At 34.9% G+C, this 20,506-nt stretch overlaps 2 protein-coding genes across 4 annotated transcripts; one reads left to right on the top strand and one right to left on the bottom strand.

The window, feature by feature from the left end:
- Positions 1-3,889: 3,889 nt before the first annotated feature.
- Positions 3,890-8,150, bottom strand: LOC122006962 (uncharacterized protein C4F10.09c-like). 3 transcript variants are annotated; one of them, XR_006118811.1, is made up of 5 exons: positions 7,862-8,148; positions 7,090-7,216; positions 4,862-4,937; positions 4,510-4,606; positions 3,890-4,400 (listed from the first exon to the last, which is right to left on the bottom strand). XR_006118811.1 is itself a non-coding variant. In XM_042562670.1 (4 exons), exons 2-4 carry the CDS (start codon positions 7,205-7,207, stop codon positions 4,346-4,348), a joined length of 249 nt encoding a protein of 82 aa, XP_042418604.1. In that variant the 5' UTR covers positions 7,208-7,287; positions 7,862-8,150; the 3' UTR covers positions 3,890-4,345. The 3 variants fall into 3 exon arrangements, 2 of the variants coding, with proteins under 2 accessions (XP_042418604.1, XP_042418603.1); XM_042562670.1 differs by lacking the exon at positions 4,510-4,606 and having other exon boundaries at positions 7,090-7,287; positions 7,862-8,150; XM_042562669.1 differs by lacking the exon at positions 4,510-4,606 and having other exon boundaries at positions 7,862-8,149.
- Positions 8,151-14,356: 6,206 nt separating this feature from the next.
- On the top strand, positions 14,357-20,019 carry LOC122006961 (probable glutathione S-transferase DHAR1, cytosolic). Its single transcript, XM_042562668.1, has 6 exons — positions 14,357-14,527; positions 14,606-14,696; positions 14,786-14,932; positions 17,447-17,564; positions 17,762-17,902; positions 19,687-20,019. The coding sequence occupies exons 1-6, from the start codon at positions 14,449-14,451 to the stop codon at positions 19,771-19,773; spliced, it is 663 nt and encodes a 220-aa protein (XP_042418602.1). The 5' UTR covers positions 14,357-14,448; the 3' UTR covers positions 19,774-20,019.
- The last annotated feature ends 487 nt before the right edge of the window (positions 20,020-20,506 follow it).

Below are 20,506 nucleotides of genomic sequence, written 5' to 3'. Positions count from 1 at the left end.
GTTGAGATGACCATGGAACAAAATGTTGAGGTGCAATAGACTCAACACGTGCAGGCCCCCTCCGCCCTGATTGGAACTGTGTCAATCAGTCATGAGGAAAAGCCAGAAAAGTTCAGCGGACTGAACTTCAAAAGGTGGCAGCAGAAGATGCTCTTCTACTTGACCACGCTCAATCTGGCTCGGTTCTTGACCGAGGACCCTCCCAAGCGAGCTGAGGATGCTGATGCGCAGACCATTAGTACAGTGGAGGCATGGAATCATTTTGAGTTCCTTTGCTGAAACTACATCCTCAGCTGCCTTGCCGACTCGCTGTACGCTGTGTATAGCATGAAGAGAACGGCTATGGAGCTGTGGGAGTCCCTGGACAAGAAATACAAGACGGAGGATGCAGGGGCAAAGAAGTTCATCGTGGACCGATTCCTGGACTACAAGATGATTGACTCCAAGACGGTGATTAGCCAAGTCCAGGAGCTTCAGGTGATCTTGCACAAGATCCACTCAGAAGGGATGGTTCTGAGTGAAACCTTCCAGGTGGCTACTATCATTAAGAAGCTGCCTCCCGGCTGGAAGGACTTCAAGAACTACCTGAAGCACAAGCGGAAGGAGATGAATGTGGAGGAACTCATTGTTAGACTTCGCATCGAAGAAGACAACAAGAGTTTAGATAGGAAACTGTTCTCTCAGGCTACTGTGAAAGCCAACGTGGTCGAGCACGGTCAAAGCTCGAAACGGAAGAACCCCAAGTCTTCCAAGATGGGACCTAGAGGAGGCATTAGCAAGAAGAAGTTCTCTGGGAAGTACTTCAACTGTGATAAAGTGGGTGACAAATCTTCGGAGTGCAGAAAGCCGAATAAGAAGCAAGAGGCCATCCTGAACGAGGGATCATAAATGGACGACCTCTGCGCTGTGGTCTCTGAGTTGAACCTGATCAGTTCAAATCCGCAACAATGGTGGATCGATACTGGAGCCACCAGACATGTGTGCTGCAACAAGGAGCTGCTCCACAACTTCGAGGAAATCACTGGAGACAAACTGTTCATGAGGAACTCAGCAACCTTGGACATCGTGGGCCAAGGAAAAGTAGTGCAGAAGATGACCTCGGGCAAGGATCTCACTCTGAACAATGTGTTGTATGTTCCAGAGATTCGAAAGAATCTAGTGTCCGGATCTCTGTTAAGCAAGCATGACTTTCACATTGTCTTTGAGTCGGACAAAGTTGTATTGTCCAAGAATTGAGTGTTTATAGGAAGGGGCTATATATTTGATGGGCTGTTTAAGCTTAATGTAATGTCGACTAGGCCTAAGATAAATAAAACTGAGAGCTCTTCGACTTATATGCTTGAGTCTTCGTGTTTGTGGCATGATAGATTATGACATGTTAACTACAATGTATTGCGTAGATTAATTAATATGCAAAGCATACCTACATTCCACCTTGACCCAAAACACAAGTGTGAGATTTGTGTTGAAGCGAAAATGACAAGGTCATCCTTTCAACATATTGAAAGAACTAATGAACCACTTGACCTAATCCACACTGATGTGTGCGACCTAAAAGGTACACCAACACGTGGTGGTAATAAATACTTCATCACTTTTGTAGATGATAATACAAAATATTGTTATGTGTATCTTCTCAAAAGTAAGGATGAAGCTATAGAGAAATTTGCTCTATATAAGAATGAGATTGAAAACCAACTTAATAGGAAAATTAAGGTGGTTCAAAGTGACCGAGACGGTGAATATGTGTCACCATTCGCTGAGTTGTGTGCTGAACATGGGATTAGACACGAAACAACAGCTCCTTATACTCCTCAGCAAAACGGAGTTACTGAGCGAAAGAATCGAACTCTAAAGGAGATGATGAATACTCTTCTATTAAACTCTGGATTACCAGAGTCTATCTGGGGGGAAGCTGTGTTAATAGCTAATTATCTTTTAAATAAAGTATCCCGGAAGAAAATAGATAAGAGCCCTTATGAGTTGTGGAATGGAAGGCAACCATCTTACAAAGGATTAAGATATGACCAAAGACTGTTGATTGCATATTTATTGGATATGCATAAAACATCACTGCATATAGATTTTGTGTATATGAGTCACACATACCGGAGATACACACGAACTCGATAATCGAATCGAGAAATGCCTCATTCTTCAAGCATGTGTTTCCGTATAAGACCCGAGAGAATGCTAGCTCCTCAAAACAGGCAAACGAAACACAAGGTGAAGAAGAAGATGATGATAACAAGGAACCCGTGGAGGTTGAGCCTAGACGGAGCAAAAGAGCTCGGGTAGAAAAATCCTATGGATCGGATTTTATCACTTTCATGTTGAAGAGTGAGCCTCAAAGTTACTCAGAAGATGTAGGCTCTTCTAATGGACCTCACTGGAAAGAGGCAATTGCATTTGAGATAGAATCTATCTTGCAAAATCACACTTGGGAACTTGTGGATCTTCCTTCGGAAGTAAACCACTAGGTTGCAAGTGGATCTTCAAGAAGAAAATGAAATTAGATGGCACAATCGATAAATACAAGGCCAGATTGGTAATTAAAGGATACCGACAACGAGAAAACCTTGATTACTTCGATACATACTCTCCGGTATCGAGAATAACTTCTATTAGAGTATTGTTGGCTATTGCCGCTCTATGGAATCTCGAAATACATCAAATGGATGTAAAGGTAGTCTTTCTAAACGGGGATTTAGAAGAGGAAATCTTCATGGACCAACCTGAGGGGTTTTCTATGTCAGGACAGAAAAACAAGGTCTGTAGATTGGTAAAGTCATTATATGGCTTAAAACAAGCATCAAAGCAGTGGCATGAGAAATTCGATAATGTCATGAAGGAATGTGGATTCAAGATCAATGAATGTGATAAATGTGTCTACATGAGAGCCACAGAGAGTACCTATGTCATCTTGTGCCTCTATGTAGATGACATACTTATCATTGGGAGCAATGATAAGATAATCAAATTCACTAAAGATATGTTGAACTCAAGACTTGACATGAAAGACATGAGCCTAGCTGATGTGATTCTAGGAATCAAAATTCTTAGAACGACAGAAGGACTTGTTCTTAGTCAGTCCCATTACGTGGACAAGATTCTTGAGAAATTCACCAAGGGTAATACTGCGTTGGCACGAATGCTGATAGATACGAGTCAACATCTATCGAAAAATCGAGGTGAAAGTATCTCGCAGATAGAGTACTCTCGAGTGATTGGAAGTCTGATGTACTTGATGAGTTGTACTCGACCAAACTTGGCCTACGCAGTAAGGAAACTGAGTAGATACACGAGTAATCACTACAAGAAAATAGGGTTTCAGAGATGAAAAATTCTGTCTTTGAAAGTCATTTTTCCGTCTCTAAAGAATGTTTGAGACGGAATATTCCGTTTCAAATATCCGTTAGTGAAAGTCCCGTAGCTAAATTTAAGACGGAAATATTGTGTCTCTAATTTCAAAAACAGAATGAAAAACTGTTTATGAATCTGTTTTTATTTGACCAAATGAAATTAATTAAAAAATATAAATTCCGTTTCTAATTTTGTTTTAAATCCGTCATTAGTCTGTCTCAAATTACATAACAAATATAATTTTAATCTGTTTATAAATCTATTTATAATTCTGTTTATAAATTCGTATATAAATTTTGTCTTAAATTTTGTTTTAAATCCGTAATTAATCTGTCTCAAATAACATATCAAATATAATTTTAATCGGTTTATAAATCCATTTATAATTTTATTTATAAATCCATATATAATCATTTTTAAATTTATTACTAAATTTATATTATATTATATTTTTATATTTCTCATCCAAATAATACTTTTAACAATCACGCATTTCAAACAAATTAAAAATATTTAAAACAATTAATTTTAATGGAAAAGTATCGTAGAATTAATATTGAAATAAATAAATATTCACATCATCTAAATACATTTAACCATTAATCAAAGATAAAGTAATTTAATCTTTATTTCACTTATCACGACGCTCACGGGGACCAGATCTTCTTGGATATAAATGATTTGTATATCCCACCTCTTGAATCATTTTACGAACCATCTCCTTTAGATTTTTTTTTCTCTTTGTCTACCTTTCTGGATAAGTTGTTCTTCCATCTGTCTATTTTCTTTGATAATGAATTCTAATTTATTTTTGCTTTCAGTAATTTCTTCCTCCATCCTTTTGCTAGTAGTATGCATGTCTTCAATTTCTTGAGATAATTCCTTGTTCTTCTCATGGGAGCACATTTCATTGGAACTTCCATTGTATGATCTTCTAAAGTGTTGCATGGGTCGTCCACCACATCACATCATAACTTTAGATTTAATGAAGACTGAGTAGACTGATCATCAACATCTTGTCTCTCTTTATATTGTTCCTGTCCATATTACAATAGCTTATATTAATTTAACAAATATGAAAACAAACAAGTAAGAATTAATATAAGATAATAAAAAATTTATGAATAATTAATTATGTTGACTTACACTAACTCGAGCTGATTTGTTATCCACAAACTCTCCAATACCTTACTTTCTTTTATGCATTCATTCAAAAACCTCAAATTCATCCCAAATCTTTTTTCTACAATTATACATAATATATGTCAATATAAAATAGAATAAATGAGATACATTAAATTTATATCTAAATGTCAAATATTTAATAAATTTATCAGATGCTTAAATTATTTGAATAATGTGGTATCGGGTCTATCTGCAAACTAGAGCTAGTCTTTATAATATTAACATAAATCTAGGGTATATACTCACAAATCCAATTAATGGAAACATGAGGATGAAACAATAGAAAGAAGTTCATTTAGGGAAGACATCTTACCTCAAAAGGAACAACTCCTTCAGTGCTTCAAAGCTAGTAAATGCATAGCATTTCCCTTCCTTCGATGTCACCATAGCTGCAACTCAATGAAGAATTTTTTTAGTTATTTCAGTACCAAAAGTACATAAGAGTAAGGCTCTTGAATGGTATTAGGCACTGGTGGGGGCGCTGGGGGCGAGCGTATTCATCTTTTGCTACAATTGAATGGTATTAGACACAAACAATTGGTATAGAATGCATTAAATCACATGCTTCAACAGTAAGAGAGCAAATTAGTCATTTATTGGATCCAAGAGCTGCAAACTCATAAACAGTTGGAACTAGTACAAAGACTTTTACCAAATCATCTGATAGAAATTTTGCAGAAAAGGCCAACCATCATGATTGTCGTATTTCAATCTCAACCTTAGGATATAATATTAATAGCAAAATAGATACCTCAATAGTACTAATAATATTGAAAATAGTACCAATATTTTCACCAGATCATCTGATTCAACATTTTGCTGCAACAACGATATTGGTTGTTATGAATTATGATTGCAATTTCTACCTAAGAATATGATAGTAGTACTAATAATCACAATATATATCTTAATAATAATAATAATAATAATAATAATAATACATTCATTACCCTATGAATGATTTTAATTGTCAATTAGTATTAGACTGCGCAAAACATATCACTCCAATTGTCAATCAAGACATAGGTAAGCATTATTATGCCACAATCCATACAGTTTTGATAGGATTGATTGAGGCAGAGCTTTCCTTAGCCAATGGCATTAAGAACTAGCCGAAGTAAGATATTTTTCAAGTAACTCATCCTTTGATTTTGTGAAGTAACTCATCCTTTGATTTTGTGTGTCAATCATGTGGAGGAGATAAAATAATATAAAGTGAGAAGGGGAAAAGGTGAATTAGCAGCAACCGCAAAAAAGAATGACATAGAGACAACGAATCTATAATGAATATTGTGAATCCAAGTTCAACTGTGATTTGAGACATAATTTTGGGCAGGTGATCACATCAATTTGAATACCAAATGTGCTTTATCAATTCTATCATTCTTTTCCAATAAGGGTGAGCATAAATTTTTGCCACTCATATTGATACCAGTACCAACCCAATGAACTATGCTTCTTGTGCCTTTCCTAGTAAACTACATTTCCTTTTTTTTGTTGTCACGTTTGTTATGAATATACACTCGGATCTAAGAACACCTCAAATTTCTTGAATATTTTATTATATCCACATTGCTTCCCCCATAGGCTCCGTCCACCTCTCAACTATAGTCATGCCTTTCATACATCTCTAAAACTTCCCAAATCATTAACATATGGTAAACAAAAGTACCCTCTTCTTCCAATCAAGCAAACAAATCTCTAATGAGAAACATTTAAATTTAATCCAAGGTTGCTATAAGTTGAGAGGAACATTTAATGCACTCTTCATATGAATACAAATAGCTGATGAATCCGTGGCAAAGGACATATTAGATCTGTGAAGCAGGATTTGCGGATGGATCAGTATCAGATCTGAGATCCATAAGATAGCAAGTCTATTTTGAGCTTTCCATAGGCAAATCTGTGGCAAAGGATGAGTGACAAAGGCTCGTTACTTAGTGATCAGTTGTATGATTTTTCTCATATGGCAAACTCATAACCAATGTCGTCTTGAGGGATGTGAGCCTAATGTTGAGAGAATGTTCCTCAAAGAGCAGACATCTACCGTTTTGTAGACATCTAGTGCATGTATAGCCTCTTTAAATTCATCTATATATATTTACCATTCCCCAAAAAACAAATAGTTGATGAATCATACACCAATGAGAAAAATCAAATTCCTGCACTCTTCATTTTCAATTACTAATCCAAGGTACATACTTGAAGGATTCCCAGGCCTTGAAAACAATTTAAAGAAAGTTAACCACTTAGAAGCTTACTTGTGGTGATAATAAATCAATTATAGTAAGAGATTTCTTGGCTACAGGTGACTATGAGTGTTGATTAAGCTCATGACGTTCAGTTGTCAAGTAAATGATTAGCATGAAGATACTATACATCTTAATACTTGTAAAAAAATAAGATAGTAAATAATGTTACGAAAGTTAAGCTAGACCATACACATAATTCAAACGTCCATAAACTAAAGTATGATCTTTTAAATAATGAATTTAACTTTGAACAGTGTGAATGTGATGAAAGGAAAGAAGAATAACTCACACAAAAGGGAATCGAATGCCCTCAGATTTGCGATGGGGTTATCCTCGACCAAGCAAGTGTAAGCTGAGACTTTATCTGCTGACATCCCTGACCTTGCTGTCACCTCCAGCAACCTCATATCCCCAGTCTACCTCATCAATAAACTCACGATGAAGATATTTTGATGCCACATCCAATTATGATTTGTAGACATATTTCCTATATTTTTAAAAAATATACAAACATTTTTCATAAACAAAATAAGCTAGAGCTAATCATTCTCTAAAAACATATATTACATTAAAAGACTAATTGGGTAGTAATTAAGCTAGACAGGAACCTAGACAATCAAGTTTTGTTACTACTTCAATCGGACAACAACTTGTATGCGCAAAGAAAACAATAATAATAAAACATTGCAATAATAATATCTGGTTGAAAAAATAATTTTATTAATAAAACAGTAAATATAAAAAAACAGTAGAGTTTAATCTTGCATACGGGGCAAACAAAGCGTGCAACACATGTAGAAAAAAAGTGTGCAATGACAGAGAGACCAAGGCTACGGCAGTGGAAAGGCATCGACCAAGATAACCAAGGCTACAACCAATGTGGTGGTTGCGGCAATGGCTAGGCACAACCACCTTGCAATTAGGTCGTGCGAGCGATTGGCGTCGCGTGCGACAACCACCGTGAGATTAGGTCATGCGAATGACCTCGATCGCATGAGTACGACGCAACTAGTGGTGCACATTCTAGGACGGAGAAGGATGGAGAAGAAGATTAGGATTACCTGAACTTGAGCTTGTTCGGTGGATCGTGGAAAGAACTCTGGAGAAGAAGATCGTGTGCGCTTTAAGCCGGAGCGTTGCTTGTCTTAGAGTCGTGCGTGATTTGGGACCAGAGAAGAAGATTGCTTGCCCCTTAAGTCAGAGTCATGCCTGCCTTAGAGTTGTTCCTGATTTGGGATCGAAGAAGAAGATCGCGTGGAGCCGGAGAAGAAATCGTGCAGTCGAAGAAGAAATCGTGCAGTCGGAGAAAAAGTCGCGTCGGCAGCCGTGAAGGATTTGGGAGAAAAAACGCAAACTTTTATATTAGAATAGGGTTTGGGTTTTTGATTAATTAAAATAAAATAGATTTATAATTACTTAATAATTTCTTTCTTCAATTATATAAATCATAAACCGATTTTATTTTTGTTTAAAATATTTTAAAACAGATTTATAAACTAATAGGATTTGGTATCAAATTTGGTTACTAATCCGTATGTATTTTTGTTTATAAAAATTAATTTATAAATTTTGTTTTTAATTTATTTTAAATTTCATTTAAAAAATATTTTTCTATATTATTATTTTTTAAAATAGAACGGATTAATAATTCCGTAGCAAATCCGTTTATAATTTATTAAAATTTAAAACAAATTTTATTTTCGTTTTAAAAATTTGTTTCTGAAGCTATGTTTTCTTGTAGTGAATCCTGGTGTTGAGCACTGGAAAGGGATAACAAGAGTACTGAGGTACTTGAGGTATACTCGTGAATATGGACTACACTACACAAGATATCCTGCTGTGATGGAAGGATACAGCGATGCAAGTTGGATATCTGATATAAAAGACTCTAAGTCTACAAGTGGATATGTCTTCACTCTAATAGGTGCCGCCATTTCCTGGAAATCTTCTAAGCAAACCGTAATAACCAGATCCACGATGGAATATGAGTTTGTGGCTCTTGACAAGTGCGGTGAATAGGCTGAATGGCTACGATAATTCTTAGAAGATATTCCTCGATGGCTGAAACCTGTGTCGGCGATTTGCATACATTGCGATAGTCAATCAGCAATCGGTCGGGCACAAAGTCATCTGTATAATGGGAAGTCTAGACATATACGTCGTAGACATAATACCATTAGACAACTACTCTCAACTGGAGTTATCACTGTTGACTATGTGAAGTCAAAGGATAACTTAGCGGATCCGCTAACCAAGGGGTTAAATCGAGAGTTAGTTGCAAGCTCATCACAAGGAATGCGCTGGATGCCATTGTCAGCGATCAGTGCAGAGGACACCCAACCTATACTGACTGGAGATCCCAAGAACTAGGTTCAAAGGGACAACTAATTTGCACTGACTAGACTCACTGTGGGGGGGGTAGCCCAATGAAACAGTGACTATAGCAGGATAAGCCGATGAGCTTTTAATGATCCAAAAAGAGTAGATGGTAACTCTTGATGGATCACCTATATGAGAAAGAAGTGGGGCCGCTTCGAAGAGAATTGAAGGCACAATTCTTAGAGCTTCTCACAGAACCAGGCGTGTTCATGGCCAAGAACAAACACACTCATGAGAACTGAGTTGTATCAGGGAGAGTCTTGGGTGAGATTTGTCACTGCTTACACAGACGGCAGTATAGTTCAAGGACATTGTGTCTACTATCAGCCAGTATGCAACGGCCAGATCTTCACAAGGGAAGGTTCAAGGGGTAAAATCTACTTATCCTATATTTGACTCAACTGCTAAATGCTATCATATACCCTATCTCCATTCATGTGGAGGATTGTTGAATAAGTGTGAATGGAGAAGAGGTGGAAGAGAATAAGCTCCATTGTGAATGAGACTTTAGTCCCACATTGGAAGTTTCAAGGCAAGTTTGTTGGTTTATATTGATTCACATACATTGAGGATGTGAATAAATGCATGGAGAGAGGCTCTCTCTCATGCGTGGGTGCGCAGGGGGGAGGTGCAAATCCAAGACCCGGATTGCATTGAACCAAGTTGACTCGTGCGTGAGCGCGACCTGCGCACATGAATGCTAGACCGGTCGGGGCTAAATTTGCCCAAGCGGAACAACCAATATTTTACCACATAGAAACAGACGACCCGAGTAAACCTCGAAGCACAGCCGGAGGTGGGCGAATCTGTTTCAAGGAAACCGCTACTCGCAGGCCTCGGTCAGCTTGCCCGGTCGAAATTTTCGCCCGACCTTACTGTCTGGTATGTCCCACTGCAGACCTGGTCTTCCTTTCTGCAGACCTGGTCATTCTGCTCTGCAGACCTGGTATTCCTTTCTGCAGACCTGCTCATATAGACCTGGTCATTCTGCTCTACAGACCTGCCCTACTATTCTGGTCTATTGCTCTGCAGACCTGCCATGCTCTTCTGCTCTACATACTTGGCCGGTCGCTCTGGTCTGCCGCTCTGCACACCTGCTCTACCGCTCTGCAGACCTGCCCTGTCGCTCAGCTCCGTTATGTTACGGAAACCAACCCCTGCTGGCAGTATGAGATTATCTGCTCAGGTCATTTCGATTATAAGTTGAATTTAAATTCCGTGTAAGTTTTAAATTCAACTAAGTCTCCTAAAATCTTCGGCAACAGATTGTTTGTATTGTCCAACAAAACATTCATGAAAGATATGATATATTTGGCATAAATTAATTTGCTTTTAAACTTACAAAATTATGTATGGCTTCAAGCTATATTATTTTTAAAAAAATTATAAGTTTTTAAAATACATCAAATTTTAAAAACTTATATATATATATTTAAATTTATATAATCTCTTTATTTTTTATTTATACGTAATATAATAGCTTTTAAAAAATTAAAAGGAAATTTATATCACTTTATTATTTTTTTGAAATTTATTTTATATATTTTATTTTTTATTTTATAAATTTTATGGCTCATAATAATTTTTTAAAAAATATAACAAAATTTATGTAGTTTTGTCATGGCAAAAAAAAAAATTATCATAGTCGGCCCCAAGCTTAGATAAAGGATATTGTATTAAGTTGCCATAAAACATAAATTATTGTACTAATGTTATATTGTTGCTAAGAAGAAATGCATTATAGAGTTTGACTATAATATTTCAACAAGAATTACTATATCTTTATAAGAAGTGTAATGTTAAATATGTAAGAATTCTCACATCTTTAATTGGATAAATATAGACATTATAGGAATACAAATTGACTTCAGTTATGAATAAGATAGAAGATATAATGATTAGAAAAAGAATTAATATTTTATATTTATAAGAGACAAAATGGGTATGGAGATGACAAAATTATAGAGAACTCAAAATTTATGGTATATAAGAAAGACTAAAATGAAAAATAAAATAAATATTTTTATAGATAGTTTATTAAGGGACAAAGTAGTAAAAGCCATTAGGATGGAAGATAAGATTATAACTTTTAAGATAGTAGCAGCAAAAAGAAATTATGCATGTGGATATGATAGAGTACATGTGTGAGCCATAATTTTGGAATAAGAAATGTAGAAGAAAAAGGTATATTGGATTTCACAATAACATATGAATTTTGAATAGCTAATATGTCTTTGAAGAAGAGAAAAAAAACACTTGTTATATTCAAAAGTAGGAACATTAACTTACAAATTGACTTTCTTAAGTTAGAAAGAGAGATAATTTTATTTTAAAAAATTTTATAAGGTCATTCATAATTAAAAACTTAACTACTCGATATAAATTAGTGATGTTGATATGTAGCTCAAGCATAGTATCAATAGAAGAAAAAGACATATGACTTCGAAAGAAAAAGATGGAAAATAAAGTATCTTTAAGAAAAAGATTGGAGCACAATTATTAGGGGAAATATATAATGATTTGAATATGATATGGAATAAGATAATATCAAATTTAAAATAGTGGTTAAGAGTTACTTAGTGAGTCAAAAGGATAAATGCCATCAAATAAAGAATATTGATGTTGAAATGAGAAAGTATAAGAGAAAATAATGAAAAAAAACAAACAATCTATAAGTTACTACACACATGTAAAAAAGAATAAAACTTAAAAAGGTATGCAATATCTAATAAAGAGGACAAAAAGAAACAAGGTGTGAAGCTAATAATGAAGCTTTCGAACATTTATATTGATAGTTCGATACAAAAAAGAAAAAAGGGAAAGTGATATCTAAAGAATAGCTAAAGTGAGAGAGAAAATAAATAAAAAAGCTTACCTAAATAAGATGTATTGAAGTTAAATATAATAAGGTACTAATAAATGATGAAATAAGAAGTGATAGAAGAGGTATTTCATCAATTTTTTAATTAAGGTTTAGACAATCAACTTGACTTAGAAAATTCAAGTAGGTTAGAGAAGAATATAAATTTAGATTTTTATTAGAGAATTTAAATTTAAAAGTATAACAGGCGTGAAATGAGATACAAAATAGAAAAAAATAATTGGACTGGATAATTTTCCAATAGAGGTATAAAAGTACTTGGGGATGCAAGATATTGAATGTTTTACAAAGTTATTCAACCTGATATTAAAATAAAGAAAATGTCTTATCAATGAAGGGTAAGTACTCTAATCCCCTTTATAAAATAAAATGAGATATATAAAATTATACGAATTATAGGGACATTAAACTAATAGGCGAATGCCCTAAAACTTTAACAAAGATTAAGAAAGAGACCAAGGTAATCCAAAAATTAATTTTGATTCATGCTTATAAGGTCGGCGATAGAAATTATACTTTTTTTCAAACAACTAATTAAAGAGTATCTAGAAAAGAAGCAAGACTTACATATGATATTCATTGAACTAAAAAAACTTATGGATAAAAAATTATATGAAGAATTTTAAATAAAAAATATATTAATATAACATATATTAAAACACTTAAGGATATGTATTAGGATGCAATAATAAGAGTGAAAACTCTAAGCAAATTAACCAAAGAATTTTCTATAAAGATAATACTCTAAGTTCTTTTTTACATTAATTATGAATGAACTCACTAAACATATCCAAGACACATTATCATAGTTATGTTATTTACAATGATATTATTTTAACCTATGAGACTTATGAAGAAGTAAATGCTAAGCTCAGATATTAACAGAAAATATTAGAAGGCTCAACTCTAAGTCCCTTTTTTTATATTAATTAGTTATGAATGAACTCACTAGACATATCCAAAACACATCACCGTAGTACATGTTATTTACAATGATATTATTTTAACTTATGAGACTTATGAAGAAGTAAATGTTAAGCTCAAATATTAATAGAAAATATTAGAAGGAAGAGATTTTGAGCTTAATAGAGTAAAAAAAAATATATGAAATTTAAGTTTAGTAATAGTAGACGTAACAAAATAATTGTTAAGATAAAAGTTGACAAATTATTTATATTAAGAACTTTAAATATTTAGGGTTATTTTTATAAAATGACAGAGAAGTTAATACATATGTTTTATATAGGAATAAGTAATATAGTTGAAATAAATTAAAATGTTAGGTGTTTTGTGCGATCGTAGGTATTGCTAAAACTTAAAGAAAAGTTTTATAAAATCATAATTATATCTTCTATATTATATTATGAATCAAATACATAGGTAGAAGATGAGAGTCATAAAGATAGATAAGGATGTTAAGGTGAATTTATAAACATGAGGATAGATAATATAAAAAAAATATTAGAGAGAAAGTTAGTAACAAATAAATGTCCTATATAGGTGATGTCAAATTATAACAAATATACATATTAATCAAAAAAGAAGGAGATTGAATACTATTTGATTAGTAATGATAAAATAATATAAATTTATTTAAATATAAATGAAGATATGGTGAATAATTGAACCAAATAATATAGGAGAATCCTTTGAATTGATCATGCCTATTGGGATAAAAACTTAGTTGTTATTTTTATATCAAAATTCCTTTTCTTTTTTTTTAAAGAAATATATTTAAAATATTATTTAAATTTACAATTTAAACTTATACTAATTTAATGAAGGGATTATTTTCTAGATAATTTCTAAAAATTAATTTAAGATTATTTGTAATAAAATAATTTGAATAGAGTGCCAATTTTTTTAAGAAAAAATGCACTTTGATAATTTTTTTAAAAAATATGCGCAAAATATTTACTTTTGCCCAATATTTAACTTACTCTAAATCCTTTGTCTATTTCATATTTTGAGTAATTTTTTTCCGTTGTAAAAGCCGAAAAAGGACAACTTTAAAGTTGGCTTGGACCCAGAACACTTTAATTACTTTATCCTTTCCTTTACAAAAAGCCAAATTTGGGACCACAATAATTGGATTCGTAATTGAATTACTCTTTTATCCTTTTGTTCAAAATGAAAACAAAAGGCCGAAATTGGGCCGCTTTACAATTAATAAACGTTTGTTGTTAATGACAAATCATCGAATCAACGTCAAACACGTGCGCCTATTTAGCCTCGCACCATACTCCGCAGGAGTAGCACACCACACAAATTGGTCTGTTTAAAATGCATCGACTAGAATTCTCTAGACCATCATCGCGTCCTAGTAGCTGTCTCACATCCGTCGCGTGCGCACGATCCGGAGCTCAGTACCCTCCGCCTCGCCGAACAATGGCAGCCGTCGTCTCTGATAAAGCCGTCGAGGTCTGCGTGAAGGCCGCCGTCGGCGCACCGGACACCCTCGGCGACTGTAAAGCCCCCTCGTACTCTTTCGTCGCCTTGTGCCGGTTCTAGAATCATTGATCTCTTGTCCATGCAAAATGAACAGGTCCTTTTAGTCATAGGGTGCTCCTCACGCTAGAGGAGAAGAAGATTCCCTACGATCTGAAGTTGATCGATGTTAGCAACAAGCCAGATTGGTAACTGAGCGTGATGTTTCATGACGAGGGTTTATTTTTTTAGCTTGTGTTCACGAGAAGGTTTCTTATCGTTAATGTCGTTGGATTAGGTTCTTGGCTATTAGCCCAGAAGGTAAGGTTCCGGTGCTGAAGGCGGATGATGACCAGTGGGTTCCCGATTCAGATGTCATCACCCAAATTTTGGAGGAGAAATATCCGAACCCTCCGCTCGTTGCTCCCCAGGAGTACTCGTCAGTGTAAGATTTTTTTTTCAGTTTAGTTTTTCTGTTTGTTTCTGTTGGTTCTGTTTGTTACAATTGGTTATAAGCTGCTATAGGCTCATATACTGATGCATGCCATAATGGATTTTACAACTGTTGATAGGATGAAAACAATGTGAGGTTCGTGTGATTAATGTTTTTGTTCTGGAGCTCTGTAATTCATTTTTCAGTAACCTAGATTAGACTATTGAACTGTTATGGGTCCTTTTGTAAACGAATCTGGAATGATACTGTTTAGATTAGTTGATGACCTTGAACGTCCATATTTGTGTTTTGTCCGAGACACAGGTGGTTTGTGTTTGATTTGACTGATAGTCTACAGTATCGATGGGGAAGTGTCAGACATTCTACCCACAAGGCAGAAAAGTCTGTATGATGGATATTAACTTTTCTTCCGTGCTTTCTAATTTCTGTGTTTTTAGTGAAGAACCAGAATTGAAATTTTTAGCTTGATTGTTGTTCTTATTTGAAGTGATTTTTTTTATAAAGTCAAAATTGTGATAAAGAATTGTTTTGGAAGCCAAAGAGATACCAGTAACGAGGTACCTGGAGAATAAACACTTGTACCTTTCATCTATATTGATTTGGTTGATTCATATTCATTCTACCATGGTTCTTTTTCTGTTGTTAGATTATTTCATTATGTATCCGCTAGTCATGGTGATAGATTACAACTTGTACAACAAACAACAGCAAAACATATATCATAAATAATATCACTATCAACAATATTTGTATAGGTAAACCTTACCACTTTCAGTTTGCACATTTGTATAAAGGATGAAGTATTTCATAGACAATACTGTAATTTTCTCTTTGTTTGAATGTTACTGTGGTGCATATTGTTGTAGGTTTGTAGGCGACATTATTTTGGTCGATGAGACATGTGAAGGGTGGAAATGCTAAGTTTGAATCTTCGTGGCAACACTAAAAGTAAAAGATTTTAGGTTTAGTGGAGTAATGAAATTTAAGTTTAGTAATATTAGACGCAATCATGGTTTAAAGTGCTGTGCCGAAACGGTTGAAACGGGCGAAACGTTTGGTTCCGCTCGGCGACCGGCACGACCCCGACACTAGACCCACGACAGGTGTGACGTGTTGCGCGACCCCGTGGTCACAGCAGAGGGGTCGCTCGACCCTGCAACAGTAGCGGAGGGGTCGCACGACCCTTCCATTGTTGTCGCGGAGGCATCATGCGACCCTGCGATCACTACAGAGGGGTCGCATGGCCAACGTGGTCGTGCCGAAGGAGTCACGCAATCCTTGCGGCCATGGCTGATCGCGTAACCCCGCGACAGCGCCGAAGTCGTGCGGGCTCGCGAATGGTTTCGGATTTCAGATTTTTTTTAAATTAAATTTAGGTTAATTATTTTAATCAACTCCTAGCTATGATAGAGATAATCTAAAGAGACTTTATTAAACCCTAATAAAATTAACTAATTAATTTTATATTTTATTTATTTTAATTAAAAATTATAATAAAATTTTTATTTATTTATTTATCTATTTTCATATCTTTTCCTTTTTTAAAAGATTATTTTTTATCTTGTTTATTTTTTAAATATTTATGTTAAATATTTTAGTTTTTAATTAATATATTTTATATTTTAAAAATACAGAAACTATATCGGCACGACACGATACGGTACCGAAACCGTATCGTTCCGGTCCGGACTGAAAACTCGGCACAGGTCGAAATTTTAAACCTTGGACGCAACAAAATAATTGGTAAATATGAGTTACTTGAAATTGAGAACTTTAAGTATTTAAGATCTTTTTTTGAAAAAGGATAGATGTTTTACATAGGATAAAGCAAGATTGTTGAAATAGAGGAGGGTGTCAGATATTCTTTGTAAGCTACCTGTGAAGATTAAAAGAATTTTTTACAAACGATGCATTTATATGTTATATAGAGTTGAATGTTGGCACACGAGCAAAAGATGAGAGTTATTTAGATGAAGATATTAAAGTGGATGTGTGAACATACGTGAATGAAAAGGATAAAAAATCAGAATATTAGAGAAAAAGTCATGGTTGTGCTTATTGAGGGAGAACTTTGAGAGACACATTTAAGATGACATGAACATATACTTAGGTGTCCAATAAATGTCCCAATTAGGTTATGTGAGATCATCACAAATACATACATTAATAGAGAAAGAGAAAAATAAAAAAAGATTTGATATAGGAGGGGATGAATCGGCCTAATGACGTAGGAGGATCCATATAGCCGATCATATTTAGTGGGATAAAAGCTTAGTTGTTGTTTGAATGTTACCTGGAAGAACAAACTTGTTCAATATTTTGATTTTATTGATTTCTTACTTACTATGTATGTAGTGTTATTAAAATTGCTTTTCAATTTTTCTTCATTTATTTGCAGTTACAAATTCACTATTGTTTATTTTGTTATTTCATAATATTAAATGTGGCTGTTTAAAAGGCCATTCAACTATCATAGCAGTGAAACTTTTTTACCATCTTTGTCAGGGGATCAAAAATCTTTTCTTCTTTTGTTAAGTTCTTGAAGAGCAAAGATGCCAATGATGGATCGGAACAAGCTCTGATTGATGAGCTACAGGCATTGGATGAACATCTTAAAGCTCATGTAAGTATAAGACTGAAGATAGTATCCAAAGTTAGCTAGTATTTTAAGTGAGAATAATTAGGTTTACTCCCACATATCGTATTTTATCAATTGTTTGAAGAGTGTCCAATAATTGGAGTTATGCTTCATTGAAAACCTAATTCAAGCCTATAGTCCTTTTACTCTGGTTCAATTTTTGGTTTTTATACTTTATGTAGGGCCCATATATCAATGGTGACAACATTTCTGCTGTTGACTTGAGCTTGGCACCTAAGTTGTTCCATCTAGTGGTAGCGCTTGATCATTTCAAAGGATGGAAGGTCCCAGAGAATCTTTCCTATGTTCATGCTTACATGAAGGTGTGATTCTAGATTCCTGTCTGTGGAATTTTTATTTTTCCTGTTTAGAGTTACTCTTTTTCTTGCATTTCAATACAAGATCTTTATCTTGTGACTTTGTCTCTTTTTAGATGTCATATTTTCATTTTTAGCCCCCACCCCCACCAACCTCCATCACAACAGCAACAAAAAGGAAAAGAAAAAAGCACAAAGTTGTTGATTCCACTAAAACAACTAACTTATGGCAGTAGAATGACTGTTCAGGTAGGGTTGAAGGGGCAAAACAATCCACTCACCTCACCTATTACTCTTTTTCACCATGTGCACAGTAGCAAAAAAACTAGGATGGTTGACATATTGGTTGTGGTGATGATTGCCTAGCCCATAGAGGTAGCATCGTGTGTGGTTGACTTGTGTTGCATCACTGACATCAAGCAAATGCATTGGGTTTGGGGTGCCATATCAACCAATTGCTTCACATTGATGAAAACTGATGCTGGTGCCAATATAATTGCCTCTGCAGTCAAAGCAAAGCCCTTGATGTAGAACACAAGTCAGCACATACCAATGTGCCAAGATTTCTGCAATTTCAAGTTCTAAAGGTGGGAGGAGAGCACCTTGTGAGCCTTGAAAACACGGATGGCTGCCTAATATGTTACTTGGATTTAGGTTTCTGACATGATTGGCGATTCAATTATATAGATATCTCTAAAACTTTTACACATGAACAATAGAAATACTGAATCTCCATTCAGAATGTTGGCGTCAAGTGTCAGTTCCTGACACAGATTTCGAGAGGGTAGCTGAAGAGTTCTAGAGGCAGCACAGGTGGAGAGGTAAACAAAGAAGAAATGGACTTTGATAAGAGCAAACAAACAGAGAAGATCAAATAAAAAATTTTATTGAAAAGATAAGCAACCAAATAAAGCTGGCAAGCATTTAGGATCCCAGCAACTTAATGAAACTTTGCACCATGCTATGATGAGTTCCTGTACTATCTGCGACTCAAGATTGTGGGTGAACCAGCAGGCTAAACTCTGGTTTGTGTCTCCATTTGCTGAACAATGTTGTCTGATTTGCTTCAAAAAAATTCATCTGTTTGCCAGTGTTGTGGGTGACTAAACAACATGGCAATGGTTAATGAGTGCAAATTGTGGGATCTGTGACACAAAAGATGTCGTAATAGTCATCTTCATTGTTGTTGCAGTCCATTTGGTTGCTGAGACAACAGTGGCAATGGAATTGTCAAAATGCACCTGAACAGTGTCTGTCCTGTCGATGGACTGGTCGATCGAGTCAGTTGGGTTGGCTGGGGAGGTGCAATGGCATAACTCTAGAAAGTCAGAGGGTGTTTTGATGAAAGTGAATTTGGGTGATTTCAAAAAAGAAATTGTAATTTAGGTGGAAAAAATATGAAAATTTCCCCTTTACTATCGAGAAACTGAGACCAGGTCAATCAGTTTGAATTAGTTTAATTTTCTCAGGTTTTTATTTGATTCTTGACATTGTTGGATACTAGACTTGGATGTGAGATCGATTGGTGAAGTCTCTCTTGGTGGCCTGGAAAGTGGAAAATCTATACTAACAGCCTAAATGGTTACAATAGCTTTAGTACCCAAATGGTTACTCTAGCCTTAATCCCAAATGCTCACGATAGCTTGGTACCCAACAGAGAACTTGCTTGGTGCATCAGAATGCACTTGTTATTTATAATGGTTGAGTCGCTTGCTATGCTTTTACAAGTAGGCTTTTGAAACTACAGTATGCTTTGACGTCTAACCTGCTAAACCTTAAACATTTTGCAGAACCTTTTTGAACGGGAATCTTTCTGCAAGACCAAGGCTGCAAAGGAGCATGTGATTGCTGGATGGGCACCAAAAGTGAATGCTTGATATGTAAGTTTTAGTTGGAGAACTTTAGGGCTGCTTTGTTTCCTGAACTCCCTTAGCTTCTGCTACTTGCTCTGTGTAATCTGAATAAATAGCTATCTTATGGTTTGTGGTAGTAAATGGAATGCTTGATATGCAATTTTCACTAGGAGAGCTTTAGAGCCGCTTTGTTTCCTGAACTCTCAGCTTCTGCTACATGTTACCACAAAGTATGAATAAAAAAGCTCTCTTATGGTTTGTGGTAGTAAATGAACTTAGTAAATGAAATGCTTTTACATTTTCTCCTTTCGAAATTTATTTATCATGAAAGGTTCGTTCCTTATATATAGTGACAAAGCGGTTCAGAGTTGGTATAGTTATATTTTACTCGTGACTGTTCCTAAGCTGGGGCAAATTGCAGAGAATAAGCATTGTGGTATCATAAAAATGTGCCTATTAATATGTTCATTCATAGTAATTGTGGTCGTGGGGAGAATTGATGGATTTCATATTTGTGATGGACTTCAGGGAGTGCATCGCACGAGAAGTTTGAAATGATTATTTACAAGGGAGAATTTCAGATATATGCCATGTATTTCATCCATGTGACGCCTTGTTAGGACATAGTGAATTGATTTGGTTTGTTGCTGTTAGAAGTTGAATTAAATTTGAATATACGAAGTATAGTAAATGTTTCCTGGACATGAATAGATGATATATGAATCTCATATCTAATTAATGATGTATAGTTTAGAGA

This window comes from Zingiber officinale, chromosome 7B, assembly GCF_018446385.1.
Source record: "Zingiber officinale cultivar Zhangliang chromosome 7B, Zo_v1.1, whole genome shotgun sequence".
NCBI lineage: Eukaryota > Viridiplantae > Streptophyta > Magnoliopsida > Zingiberales > Zingiberaceae > Zingiber > Zingiber officinale.
The sequence above is the reverse complement of the archived record's forward strand: the minus strand, read 5'-3'. Positions and strand labels throughout refer to the sequence as shown.

What these genes read in the sequence shown, in the direction of transcription:
- LOC122006961 (XM_042562668.1), top strand. Translation starts at nt 14,449, where the DNA reads ATGGCAGCCGTCGTCTCTGATAAAGCCGTCGAGGTCTGCGTGAAGGCC. An exon ending in CCCCAGGAGTACTCGTCAGT is followed by an intron (nt 14,933 to 17,446) that starts GTAAGATTTTTT and finishes CATCTTTGTCAG; the next exon opens with GGGATCAAAAATCTTTTCTT. An exon ending in ATGTTCATGCTTACATGAAG is followed by an intron (nt 17,903 to 19,686) that starts GTGTGATTCTAG and finishes AACATTTTGCAG; the next exon opens with AACCTTTTTGAACGGGAATC.
- LOC122006962 (XM_042562670.1), bottom strand. Translation starts at nt 7,207, where the DNA reads ATGAGGTTGCTGGAGGTGACAGCAAGGTCAGGGATGTCAGCAGATAAA. An exon ending in GGCATTCGATTCCCTTTTGT is followed by an intron (nt 4,938 to 7,089) that starts GTGAGTTATTCT and finishes ATTGAGTTGCAG; the next exon opens with CTATGGTGACATCGAAGGAA. An exon ending in AAGGAGTTGTTCCTTTTGAG is followed by an intron (nt 4,401 to 4,861) that starts GTAAGATGTCTT and finishes TAATATGGACAG; the next exon opens with GAACAATATAAAGAGAGACA.